Source organism: Sapajus apella, unplaced genomic scaffold, assembly GCF_009761245.1.
Source record: "Sapajus apella isolate SASKATOON/1434 unplaced genomic scaffold, GSC_monkey_1.0 scaffold84, whole genome shotgun sequence".
Classification (NCBI taxonomy): Eukaryota; Metazoa; Chordata; class Mammalia; order Primates; family Cebidae; genus Sapajus; species Sapajus apella.
In genome coordinates, this window is record NW_022437024.1 from 3,993,635 (window position 1) to 4,006,554 (window position 12,920).

General features: G+C 41.2%; 1 protein-coding gene across 2 annotated transcripts in view; it reads left to right on the top strand.

Moving 5' to 3' along the window:
* The window catches only part of PTPRO (protein tyrosine phosphatase receptor type O), a 280,097-nt gene extending 267,905 nt beyond the window's left edge, over positions 1-12,192 (top strand). The window contains exons 24-27 of one of the 2 annotated variants that reach the window (XM_032253729.1): positions 834-988; positions 3,283-3,418; positions 8,793-8,913; positions 9,943-12,192. In XM_032253729.1, coding sequence (XP_032109620.1) covers positions 834-988; positions 3,283-3,418; positions 8,793-8,897 — 396 coding nt within the window. In that variant the 3' untranslated portion in view covers positions 8,898-8,913; positions 9,943-12,192. The remainder of the gene's footprint in view (positions 1-833; positions 989-3,282; positions 3,419-8,792; positions 8,914-9,942) is intronic. The other variant, XM_032253730.1, reaches the window with a different exon arrangement.
* Positions 12,193-12,920: the final 728 nt, after the last annotated feature.

Below are 12,920 nucleotides of genomic sequence, written 5' to 3' on the forward strand. Positions count from 1 at the left end.
ACAACTCTTGTTGTAAGTGTCATTGGGCCATTTTTGGATATGAGAAAACTGAAGTTCAGCGAGTCAGGTCCTCTAGCATCAAAGCCCGAGATAAAGATTCTCCTATGAGTGATTTTGTGGAACTGCATTCCTAGGGGAGCCCCACAGGGAGCAAGGGAAGCAGACTGACAGAGAAGAAGCCCCTCAGAGCATTCAGCTGAAGTCTCGCCTGTGCTGGATTCCACAGACAGCACTGGGGCATGAACAGCACCGTGGCATTGTCTCACTCGGAAAGAAGCAGGATTTCTGTACCCCACGGTTAGTCAATCATCAGCTGTGGGCTGCCTTCAGCAGGAGAACACAACCTCTTAGGCATTTTCCATCGAGGCAGCTCCATGCAGTAGAAGGCAACTATCAAGAGAAGGGTACTGCTATGCTGTTAGCAGCAACTGGAAAAAGTGTGCCCCAGCCTGGCAGAGGGTATCTAAAGGGCACCAACAGCACTTTCTACAGCGTTTAATTCATTAGCCAAAGCTGATGCAGCTTCTAAATGACGGAGCCAAGATGCAAATCCTAATCTGCTTACGCTTTTGTCCTTAATTACGCAGGTACAGATTAGCCTATTTATCCTACTATTTGAAGCTTTATACAATTAGTGTGGGGTTTTTTTCAGTGCCTATTTTATGGTGCTCAGAGATATGGTGCTCAAAGCCGGAAAGGAACGTGTACTGACTGGGAGTGGAACATGGCTCTGCCTTCTTGCATGATTAACCTGGGATCACCAGTGGAGTCCTTGGCCATCCTAACACTGAACTGAAAAGTTAATGCTTGGTTTTGACTTTTTTTCCCTAAAGGCTGATGAGATGCAGGATGTGATGCATTTTAACTACACTGCATGGCCTGATCATGGCGTGCCCACAGCAAATGCTGCAGAAAGTATCCTGCAGTTTGTACACATGGTCCGACAGCAAGCTACCAAGAGCAAAGGTCCCATGATCATTCACTGCAGGTAACCTCCTCAGCTGTATTCTCTATCAAAAATTAGAGGTTGGTTTTATAAGGGGACTAGTTTACCATTCCATAAGCCCCTGATGAGATGTAATTAAAAATTAAATGAATTCTGATATTTTAAACTAAGATTAATTGATATCTTACTATATACAATATTTATTATGACTATCTTGTATAAGATAAATGTTATTATTCCCATTTTTAAATGAAAAAAGTAGAGAAAGGTAAAGATGTTAAGGGATTCACATGAGTTCATGCAGCTAGAACATGGAGGGTATAGTATTCAAATCCGGGCATGTTAATCTACAAAGATCATGCTCTTAGTATGTGATATTATCCTACCCCATCAAGGATTCTGAGTAGTTACAACATGGACAAATAGTAGGTCAAATTATAGAAAGCTGGTCACAGCTCGGCGTAATATAAATAGAAAAACAAGAAAAGGGGCCATGCACAGTGGCTCCTGCCTGTAATCCCAGCACTTTGGGAGGCCGAGGCAGGCAGATCACAAGGGCAGGAGTTCGAGACCAGCCTGGCTAACATAGCAAAACCCTGTCTCTACTAAAAATACAAAATTAGCCAGGCATGGTAATGCACACCTGTAATCCCAGCTACTCAGGAGGCTGAGGCAGGAGAATCGCTTGAATCCGGGAGGCGGAGGTTGCAGCGAGCCGAGACCATGCCACTGCACTCCAGCCTGGATGACAGAGCAAGACTCCATTTTAAAAAATAAATAAAAATAAAAACAAGAAAAGAAAACGAAAATATTCAGCTTATGAAGATAAGCATGTTTGCTATGGTTCTTCCTCAGCATTGTCTCTAAATTTTTAGACAGTAGAATGAAAGAGGATATAGAATATTAAAAAATCAAGGTCCACACTAATTCCCAGCAAGAACCGTTATCATTAAATTTAATTTGTTCTTGCTACTATATGAACGGAGCTGCACCAAAATCCATTTCTGTGATATGATATTACTGTAAAATCCTTATGCAGCCTCAAAAGACTAAGGGACATAAACATCCTCCAATGGCATGTGAGAGGGGGCAGTGGGATGAAGATGTGAAGGGGAGCATCGGCAGCCATGCCAATCTGAGCAAATAAATCTGTAATCTCAGACCTACTGCCTTGGTCACTGTGAATTAGAATGGCTAGAATGCAGATGTATGTGTGTGCATTCATGTGTGTTTGTGTGGAGTGTGTACCTCCCTGGAAAGGAAAATGCCTCATAAGCTACTAAGTTTTGTTTAGGGCAGATCTCATTGCTGTCAATCCACTGCAGCCATTTGCAGGTTAAAAGATGTGCTATGGCAGAAAATGAAGCTGTTCAACTCTGGGGTCAAACTCACAGATTCTTTTTACGGATGATAGTAAGTGCAGTTCTGCATATGACTTTACAGCTGCTCACCCAATGGCAGATCATTTTATCTGAGAAATCCCAGGAGGAAAGAGTTGTCTAGTAGAAGAAGCAACCTTGAACTCCAGGTTTATAGAGTGGGATTTTTCTAGCAAACTTATCATGTAAATTGGCTTGAACTTTCTCTTTTCCCATAATTTCATAGTAATTCGAAGTTTAGAGCCATTTGGCTTTTTGTAGAGGATTGGAATAAAAGAGCTGACTTTAACACAGAATTAGGGCTTGTGGTGAGCAGTTGGCCAGGGCCTGTCAGTCCACTTCCACCTGTGCTCTGAGTACTGGGATTTGGGGACTGGCTGAGACTGGGTCCAAATATTTCATTTGATTGTAAGGCAACTATCTCAGAGGTCTCTGGGAGATGGGAGTGGGCCCAGGACCCACTAAAAGGGCAGGAGCCCTGTAAGGCAGGTCTGGGATGGTGAACTGAACTTAGGGTTGAAGGTACACAAATCTCTGTGGCCCCAGAGCTAGAGTTAGGGTGTGGACATCTCAACTAGACTTTTGAGCTGGTCTGAGGGCTTAACTCTGAGGCTGCTCAAGACAGGGCACTGTGTACATGTATCAGCTCTCTGAAGGCAGAAATCAACTCTCCAGAGTACTCAACATGGAATCACTACTTTTCTCCAGAAGCAGAGACCCCGAAAAAGGGTGTGGTCAGCACAGTGCAAATCTCTCTCAGGAAGGCAGCCATGTCAGTCAGAAATATGAAGGAACAACTGCATACTTAAAAATCAGTTAAGTGGAAAGTACTGTCAGGAGCTTAGTCTTCTTTTGTCCACAGTGATGCTATCTGTAGTTTTTTAGAAATCACCAGTTCTATTTCAACAGTGAAGAAGTGCCATCTGAATAATGTGCCTTCGGAACATTCTTTCGCAGTGCTGGAGTGGGACGGACGGGAACATTCATTGCCCTGGACAGGCTCTTGCAGCACATTCGGGATCATGAGTTTGTCGACATCTTAGGGCTGGTGTCAGAAATGAGGTCATACCGGATGTCTATGGTGCAGACAGAGGTAGGAATATAATCTATATGTATTTTTTAATTTTCCCTGGGCTGAAAAACTTATCATCATTCAATGATGTGCTTTAAAACAATTCTCTCAAATTTCTTTGTATCTGTCTTTCCCATTTTCTTATTGTATATGTTCACACTGCTTTGAGGTATGAAAGAAATGTAGAGGCCTGCAGAAATGCATCTGGTGTATAGTGATTTACACTTTTATTGGCATCGTAATTCAGAGTGCATGGGTGGATTTCTGAGACTCAGAGTCAATTGCAGATAACAGCCATCCTGGGTAAATGCCACCAAATAGGGACTGTAGAACTAGTGCAATTTAATTTATATTTGAAATGTTGGATTGGATTCAATACATTGTTCATTAGTTTACCCTCCACGTGACTCTATCCCAATTCACTTTTGATGATGATTAGGAGTTGGATTTGAGCTTTCTGTCCCTTTTATGATTTTAAGGATTCCCAGTCCCCAACCTACCAGCATTGCCAGTTCCCTTCATCTCAGTGATGAAGATTTATTATTTTAACAACATGGGAGCACCCCTGAAAGATACAAGAGTGTTATGTGTTCCGTCTTCCTCCTCTTCTCCCGACTCCTCCCTCCCTGAAAGCCTGAGGATGTGCTCAGTCTGGAGTAGCAGCCCAGGGCGACGCAGGCAGACAGCACCGCCTGCCTCGGAGCAGCCGTGGGTGTGTACCTGTGTGGGCGCAATAACCCAAGTACAACAGCTTGTTCATAAGCTTCATCATCCAGCCATACTCGCGACTTCATAGCTTCAGTTTTACAATAATTCTTTTTCTCAAAGAGTGTGTGTGGGTGGAACACTTGAGTGGAACACAACCTGCCCTGACCTGTATCAGGATATTTTTTAAATGCCTTGGTCTTCCTCATGCTCTTCCTACCCAGCACCACTAGATGTCAGTATCACTTCAAAAGCCTAGAGTAATGGCCGCCGTCTCAGCTCCGTTTCTGCTTTCCCACGCTTTTTACTTTTCTTTCCTCCTAGCTCCCCATTCTTATCTGACCAATTTTTGGCAAGGCTGTTTCAATACATTCATTTCTGAGCTACAGCAGGATCATATCACTTGGGAAAGAGTAATCCCTGTTAACATTCGGACCTTTCATTGATAATTAGAAGCAAGTCCAATTGATTCCCTCACTTTGTTGGTTTCAATCATGCTGCCTGGTAATTTAGTGATGTGGGGATACCAATGTTACTTTTTAATCATAAGCTTAAAATGTCTGGCTTCCCAGAGAAGTCCACTATCTGGTGAGTAAACGGTGGTTTATTGATCAGTGATTTATTGATAAGCCCATATTTTGGCTCTCACTTCCATAAATTTGCAGCCTGATATGTGATTAAAACTCCCTGTTTTGTATAGGAATTTCCAAGCTTCAAAGAGCCACACTTTATTTTAAATATTTTGTATTTAATGAACTGTCTTCCCAATTTACTTAATTCATATCTTTTAAAACTTTATATATTTGGGGGCCGGATGCGGTGGCGGGCGCCGGAAATCCCAGCTACTCGGGAAGCTTAGGCAGGAGAATTGCTTGAACCCAGGGACGGAGGTTGCAGTGAGCCAATACGGTGCCACTGCCCTCCAGCCTGGGCAACAGAGTGAGACTCCATTTCAAAAAAAAAAGAAAATAATTCATAGATTTTAATTATGGTATGTTTGCTTTTGACTTTTCCCAACTACAGATTCGTAATCTCTTTCACAGGACAGATGCTCCATCTCATTTTCAGGGCCATTATCTTTCTTTGGGTGGTAATCAAGCAGCCACCATGTTGCTTTCTGCAAAGCCAAGAAAACGTTTTGTTTCCTCCCTAAATGTTTTACCCTAAATTTTAGTTGTTTGATTTGTTTATGGCAGAATTTTAGGTTGATATCCCACAGACACAGCTTTTTTAAAGCACAGTATCACCATCCTGGTCAACATGGTGAATTGAAACCCCTAGTAAAAATACAAAAATTAGCTGGGCATGGTGACACATGGTGGTGCATGGGTATAGTCTCAGTTACTTGGGAGGCTGAGGCAGGATAATCGCTAGAACCTGGGAGGCGGAGGTTGCTTTGAGCTGAGAACTCACCACTGCACTCCAGCCTGGTGGCAGAGCAAGCCTCCATCTCAAAAATAAATAAATAAATAAATTTTAAAATATAAAGTACAGAAACTCCATGAACTCTCGTGGGGAGTTCAAAGTCAGCAAAGGGGGCAGAGGTCCCCCGGGTTACTTATTTTTTCCAACTTTTCTAGCTTGACCCCTGATTCTCTCAGGACCTCGTGTTGGATGTTTTCCAGTTCCAGTTATTTATCTGTCTGTTTTGTTGTTGTTGTTTTTTTTTTAACTTATGTCTAGAACATCTTGTTCATTTATCTTTATTTTTCCCTTGTTCCTCTCCGCTTACCATGGTTCATCCTGTATTTGGAATACAGATTGTTCTGCCTGAGATTCTCCTCAAGTCCATTCACATTCAAATTCTGCTGCCAGGTCACAAGAGTTAACAAGTAAAGAACTAAGTAAAAAAAAAAAAAAAAAAAACCTTATTCTTTTTACATGTATTATCCTACAGTACCCCTTTGACACTAATGATTTTCAAGAGGATGAAATGATTTTCCCACTGAGCTCTGTTTTTATGTATATAATCAACTCATGTAGACCTTACTTCCTCCCTTCACTGGTATCTAATTTTCCAGCCATCTCTACAGTGCCTTGATTCCACCATTCCACCTCACCCAAAAAATTGCAGAAGTAGCTGCAATTTATGCAGCCATGTCTCCAGGTGCATAACGTTCACTAATTTTTCGTAAAGCAGACATGATAGGAAATGATACAACCTAGATAAGTGCTTTGAAACTGTGGGGTGCTACCTGTGAATGATGTTCTCCTCTCTTCTATTTTAATCGGATATTTTGTTTTATTTTCCTCTAATATCCTTCCCTGGAGGTCAGTTGGGGCTTTGCTTTTTTTTTTTTTTTTTTTTTGAGACAGAGTCTCGCTCTGTCGCCCGTTGCCAGGCTGGAGTGCAGTGGTGCATTCTTGGCTCACCGCAACCTCCGCCTCCCAGGTTCAAGCAATTCTCCTGCCTCAGCTTCCCGAGTAGCTGGGACTACAGGCCCGTGCCACCACGTCCAGCTAATTTTTGTATTTTAGTAGAGAGAGTTTCACTGTGTTGGCCAGGATGGCCTCAATCTCTTGACCTTGTGATCCACCCACCTTGGCCTCCCAAAGTGCTGTGATTACAGGCGTGAGCTACCGCGCCCAGCCGGGGCTTTGCTTTGAGCAGCCTATCCTCCTGATCTGCAGCTTGGATTTCTCAGGGACTTTCAAAGACAAGTCCCTCCATGAATAGTCTTTTTTTACTTTTCTTGTGGTGTTTTTGTCTGGTTGTTTTCGGTTTTGATACAAAATGTAGCCACTGAGTAGATGCAGATTGAAAGTCCAGGCAGTCTCTGGTCTTATCTATTCCCAGTGTTGACATAACACCAGAAACAATGGATTAGGTGTCCTTAAGGAATAGTTCAGCCACTGACAGGATACCGTCTCCACAAAAGGGAATATATTTTCTCCAAACCTAGTATTGAAAAATACAGGTTAGGCTGAGGTACCAACCCAGTGATGTTTGAAGTACTAATTTTATTTTTTTGTATGAAGTTGTTACACAAGAGGCTTCTTAAAATCCTGTGGATATCTTGACTGGATCTTCTTTAAATGTTATTTCTAGTGCTATTACTTATGGAGAAACTCTGGGATTGAGAAAGAAGAAACACTGTGAAATTACCCTACTTCTTGGCAGAAAGATATATTTTGTTAATTTCATCTTGGTTTTCATTCAAGTATAACTTTTACATGATTGTGCTCATATTATATGTATATATGTATATGTATGTATATGTGCGCTAATTTACATCTTATTTACATTCTAGTTTCTCACTTAGCATTTTATTATGTAGCATGCATAGTATCACAAGTTTCCTAAAATTCGATAAAGCTCATTTTAAGGACTAATGTTTTATTATGGATACACCACTGCATACTGAAACCAATCTCCTTTTTATAGGACATTAAATTGGATTATTTCCCACTTTTTACTATTATCTGTGCCCACACCATTTAGTAGCACTTTATTAATTATACCACCACCAACAATAGGTAAAATGGACTGTCTCAACAAACTTGTCAACATTAAATATTTTTTCCTTTTAGCTTTGTCCACTACATAGATAGAAAATAATTGTTTTAACTTATTTTTTATTCTTTGACTATTTTTGGCATATTTTAATATTTCCTCAGTTTACTTCAAAAATCATTTAACAGGCAAGCACAAGCTAAGTCCTAGGCATCAGGAATAAACAGACATAGTCCCTAACTTCCAGGGAATACTTGGCCTAGTGGTTGATGTCCTTTATTTTTGTCTATTTACACATGTTACTAATTTGGATGACTTTATCACAAAAATAAAGGTATCAATTTTCTGTCATAATTCTAGAAAATATTTTTCTCTCCCTGTTTCCGGTTTACCCTATGTTTTTATTCTTTTTACCTTTTTTAATATGTAGTAGATTGAGATTTTTATTTGTAATTTATTCCACTGCTCTTAATTTTAGAAATTCCTTTCCTAAAGTAAACAGAGAGAAATTAATCAATATTTTTCTCTATATTTTTAATGACAATTTATTAAACTCCCTAGAATTGACTTTAGTGTATGATGAGGGGATATCCTTTTTTCTTCAAAATAGCCCCATTATTTTGATTGAATTTTGATTCAATCAAAATTTTGATTCATTTGATTCATTCAATTCAATGAATTTTGATTCATTTCCCTTAGCATTAAGTGATAACAATCTAATGTACAGCATGGTGAGCATAGTTCGTAGTATTGTACTGTATACTTGTATCCTTGAAATTTGCTAGGCAAGGAGATCTGTGTTCTCACCACACACACACACACACACACACACACACACATATAAAATACATATATATATATATAATATAAATATAAACTGTTCGGGATGGTGAATGTGTTAACTAGCCTGATTGTGGTCATTTCATAATATATATGTATATCAAATCATCACATTGTACACCTTAAATATATACAATTTTCATCATACCTCAGTAAAGTTAGGGGGAAAAGATTCCACTGTTTTTTTTAAAAAGCCACAATGTTCCAAGCTCTGTTATTAATCAAATACTTTTACAGTTGATTCTCCTGGATTTTCTAGTTACAAAACTGTATCTCTGTAAATAATGAAAATGGTTTCCTTTAACACCAGATCCTGATCATTTAAACTGTCACAGTGTAAAATACTATATCTTTGCACATACCTGCTCTGAAACCTGTTTTTGTCTTTTGTTCCAGGAGCAGTACATCTTTATCCATCAGTGTGTGCAACTGATGTGGATGAAGAAGAAGCAGCAGTTCTGCATCAGCGACGTCATATATGAGAATGTTAGCAAGTCCTAGTTCAGAATCTGGAGCAGTAAGTGGAGAAGAGCTTGTCACGGGTGCTCTAAGAACTATCAGAGGGGGACACGATGGATGGGACAAAAGACAGCAGTAGCCATTTGTACAGTATTGACTCTGACTTCACGAGTGTTCTTTCCCAACTCCTGGCCTCACATGGGTGGTCACAGGGAGAGACAAGTACTGTAGCAGATCTTTGAGTTTCAATGCACCTTGGTTGCTGTTGGCAACAAACAGGAGCTTCTGCACCTCATGATGCCTCATCTCCATTCCCTCTACTGGGAACTGTACATTATTCTGTTATTGGATCTGTGCCTGTAGTATCAGAACGCTACCATCCAAATTCTATCTAGATATCTCGTGCAAATATTTTGTTGATTGCAAGGGTTGTACAGGGGGTTACGAAAAAGACATGAGCTGGATTGGACACTCCCAAAATCACAAACAGCAGCGACAATAGAGTCTCAGGATAGCAGAGTCTGAAAAATGCCTTGATCTCACCCATTAGGTAAGCCGTTACTTAGAGCTTCATGAAGATACTTGTAACGTAGTCAATGCCCTGTACTCCAATTTTGACTAGTAGATCAGATTTTGGAGGTGTAAGTAATCTTGGCTAAGGTAACAGTAATCTTCCCATTTAGTTCAGTAAACGGACTGTAGAGTGTCTAACTATACTGCGGGGAGGGGAGCCAATAACAGGGTAGGGAGAGGACAGTGGTGCATGGTGGGAGAATCATGAAAATCTGGGAAGCATATGGACCAGTGGGCAGCAGGATAGGATTAGCATTGCACCTCTCATCCATAAAGAGAGACAGAGAGCACAATGGAACGGGAAGGATAATGAATAAAGACAGAGAAAAATAAATTTGCTGAGAGAGGGAAAGTCATTCAGACCCACAAAAAGGAGGCAGCACACAGAGAGAGATGCACAAATCAACCCACATCTGCATGGTTGTGGGACTGAACTTAGTGAGAGCAGTGGTGGGGCAGGGGGAGGCTGCTGCGACCGCAGGCAGCTTACCATCTTACTCTGTCTCGTTCACAGGAGAGGACACGATGTGCACCCATCCTCCCTTGCTTCCAGATTGTTTTGGGGGCCCCTGATAGTCATTTTGCTAAAAAAAAAAAAAGAGGCCCTGCTTTGTAATATGTGGCCAAGGAGATAATTTATCTCACAGAAGCACCGGGAAGACTTAGCCTTAAAGAGCCTACAGTGTCTTTTTGGACTCTTTCACTTCGGGACATTTAATAATGGACCAAATTCAACAGAACACCAGGAAGGTCCAGATGCTCTCCAAAGGGCAGGAAGTACCGCACTTCCGAGTTTAGCTGGCCCTTTGCTGGTTGGGCTGAGATTTTTTGTTTTTAGATGTTTTTTTTAAGTGCAATAATTTTTGTATGCGTGTGATTCTTATCAGAAAGTTGAATTGTTTTCTGCCCACACCATTCATCAGCCCGTAACCCAGGAAGGAACAGGCATTGTTAGCATCAGATTATACCTCATTATTAAAAGGAATCACGGCCACACATGAAGAAATGGTCATTCTACTTCAAGGAAATTGAACCAGTGCTATCTGTACTCCAACATTACCAGATCTGGATTGGGGAGGGTGGACAGGAACATCCTACCCACAGATCAACCGTGTAATCTTTTCCTATTCCAAATACGAAAAGCTATAATTCAACTTCTAAGTAGAGTAGAAAAAAAATTGTCTTAACTGTTCTAGTTCTTGATGGTTTCCTTCCTTATTAACAGTTGGGTGTTTCTTCCTTGGCCCTTTGGACTAATGTTACTGTCCAAGTCCTTTTTCAAGAAACCACATCTGGTTCAGAAGAGTGTCAAGTCGGACTCTTTAAACTCCGTTGCTGTCTGAGCAATCTTGCTGCCTAGACCTTGCATCCCTCGTTCTGTTGACCTGCATACATGTGAGAGCTATTTCTTTAAGAACTCTAGGCTGTGAAAACGCACTTTCTTTCCCCCAAAGAGCTGGGAATTTATGAAGTTATGGCAGTGAACTGCAGCATGCTGGGACAATTATTTGACTACATTTTCTTTGTAATATCGTCAAGTGTCTCTATGGATTCTGACAGAGATTTCTCTTTGTTTTGTTACCCTTTCGGTTGTCAGCTTCATTTTAACGAGTGTAACTAGTAACATTTTATTCTTTGGATTTTGTATAATTACAGTACATGATTGTGTATTGTGACATGAATGCTGTCAAAATGGACGTTGATGGCATTGTGAAGCCTGTTACTTTGTGTCACCTTCTGAGAAATAAGAGGTGATGACATAGATATACAACAGAAAACACTTTGAGTTGAAAGTAAACACAAGCTGGCTGCTTCCCTGTGGCAACTGTGGCTATTGTGAGCCTCCCTGCGTGTGCTTCCAGGAGGCTTTGCTCATCTCCATGCACCTGACACTGCCCCTTCCCCTGGCTTCCCTCAATCCCTGATCATCTTCGTGAAGCCACAGATATAAGATCAGCTTACTATTTTATCAGTGACCTTAGCGATGGTGAAGGATGCCAGATGAACAGCTCTGCACCCCACCGTCTCTTGTCACGGAGAAGTCCTGGCTATGGCAGACCTTGGCAAAGTTTCTTGCAAGATCTGGCCAGCGAGTCTCAGTTTCACCTTGCAGGGTGAGTGGCAGAGGATATCCATACCCTGCAGGTTAACAGCTTGGGCTCCTCAGGGATTGTCGGTTCCTACTCACCTCCCTGCTACCACCTCCTCCTTTTCTTCTCACCCCCCACTCCTCTATTTCCCTTTTTGGACATTTTAATAATAGATCACACCATTCTCAGGAACAAACATGGTTAATGAAAGGTGGCAAAGGGATGTGTGACATTCTTAGATTTTCACACATGGACAGTCAGCAGTGAAATGTGCAACCTTGGAAGAGCTGATACAATGTATGGGTAAGCTGAAATACATTTCCAACTCTGCCACTCGGAAGCAAACAGACATTTTTGCAGCCTGGAACATTGCTTCCCATGAAACAAGCCCCTTCATAAATATTTTATGTTTTTCTTGAGCATCCCTTTAAGGTAGGGACCAAATAGTGCCAGATCAATTTTCCCAAAAGGAAAGAGGAAGTGTCCAGAGTTAGACTGAAGGCTCAGAGTCGAAACTACAGGAAACTCACACTGTTCACTGGAACACTGTTGCTCCCCAGTTTGTAGAGCTTGTGATGGAAAAGGCATCAACCTATCAAAAGAGTACTCATCCCAATAATGACTTTGGAATTATCTCTCCTGGGTCTCGGTTAATAAACTGAAGAAAGACCTAATCATAGCTCCATATCTTGCAGGTGTAAGAAGTATCAGATATGATAATTCACCCAAGGTGCTTCGTGTCTTGTTCTCTCGTGTACGTTCCCTAAGGCTACTCTAACAAGCTCTGTTTCCACACCAGGACCCAACTTCAAGCATTCAAAAGGGAGGCTTCCGGAGCCTCTGTATTATTAATTAGGGTTTTTAAAATTCATTTGAGTAGTGCTTTGTTATGAAAGAACACAGGGGCATTAGCACATGCATCATAATAGCCTGTATGGCACACAGAAAGAGCTAACAACTTGAGCATTACAAAACATTTCGCTTTGAATGCTATTTTTTTCTTGAGACAGAGTCTCTCTCTATTGTCCAGGCTGGAGTACAATGGCACGATGGTATGATCTCAGTTCGCAGCAACCTCCATCTCCTGAGTTCAAGCGATTCTCTTGCCTCAGTCTTCCGAGTAGTTAGGATTACAGGCACTTGCCACCACACCAGGCTAATTTTTTGTATTTTTAGCAGTGACAGGGTTTCACCATGTTGGCTGGGCTGGTCTCAAACTCCTGACCTTAGGTGATCCACCTGCCTCCACCTCCCAAAGTGCTGGGATTACAGGCATGAGCCACTGAGCCCAGCTTTGAGTGCTATTGAGATCAAATTCCTTGGCTGCAAAAGATAATTTATGAAGTTAATTGAGAAACAACTATCAGGATCAATTAATAAATGTAATAGTTGACACCAGTGT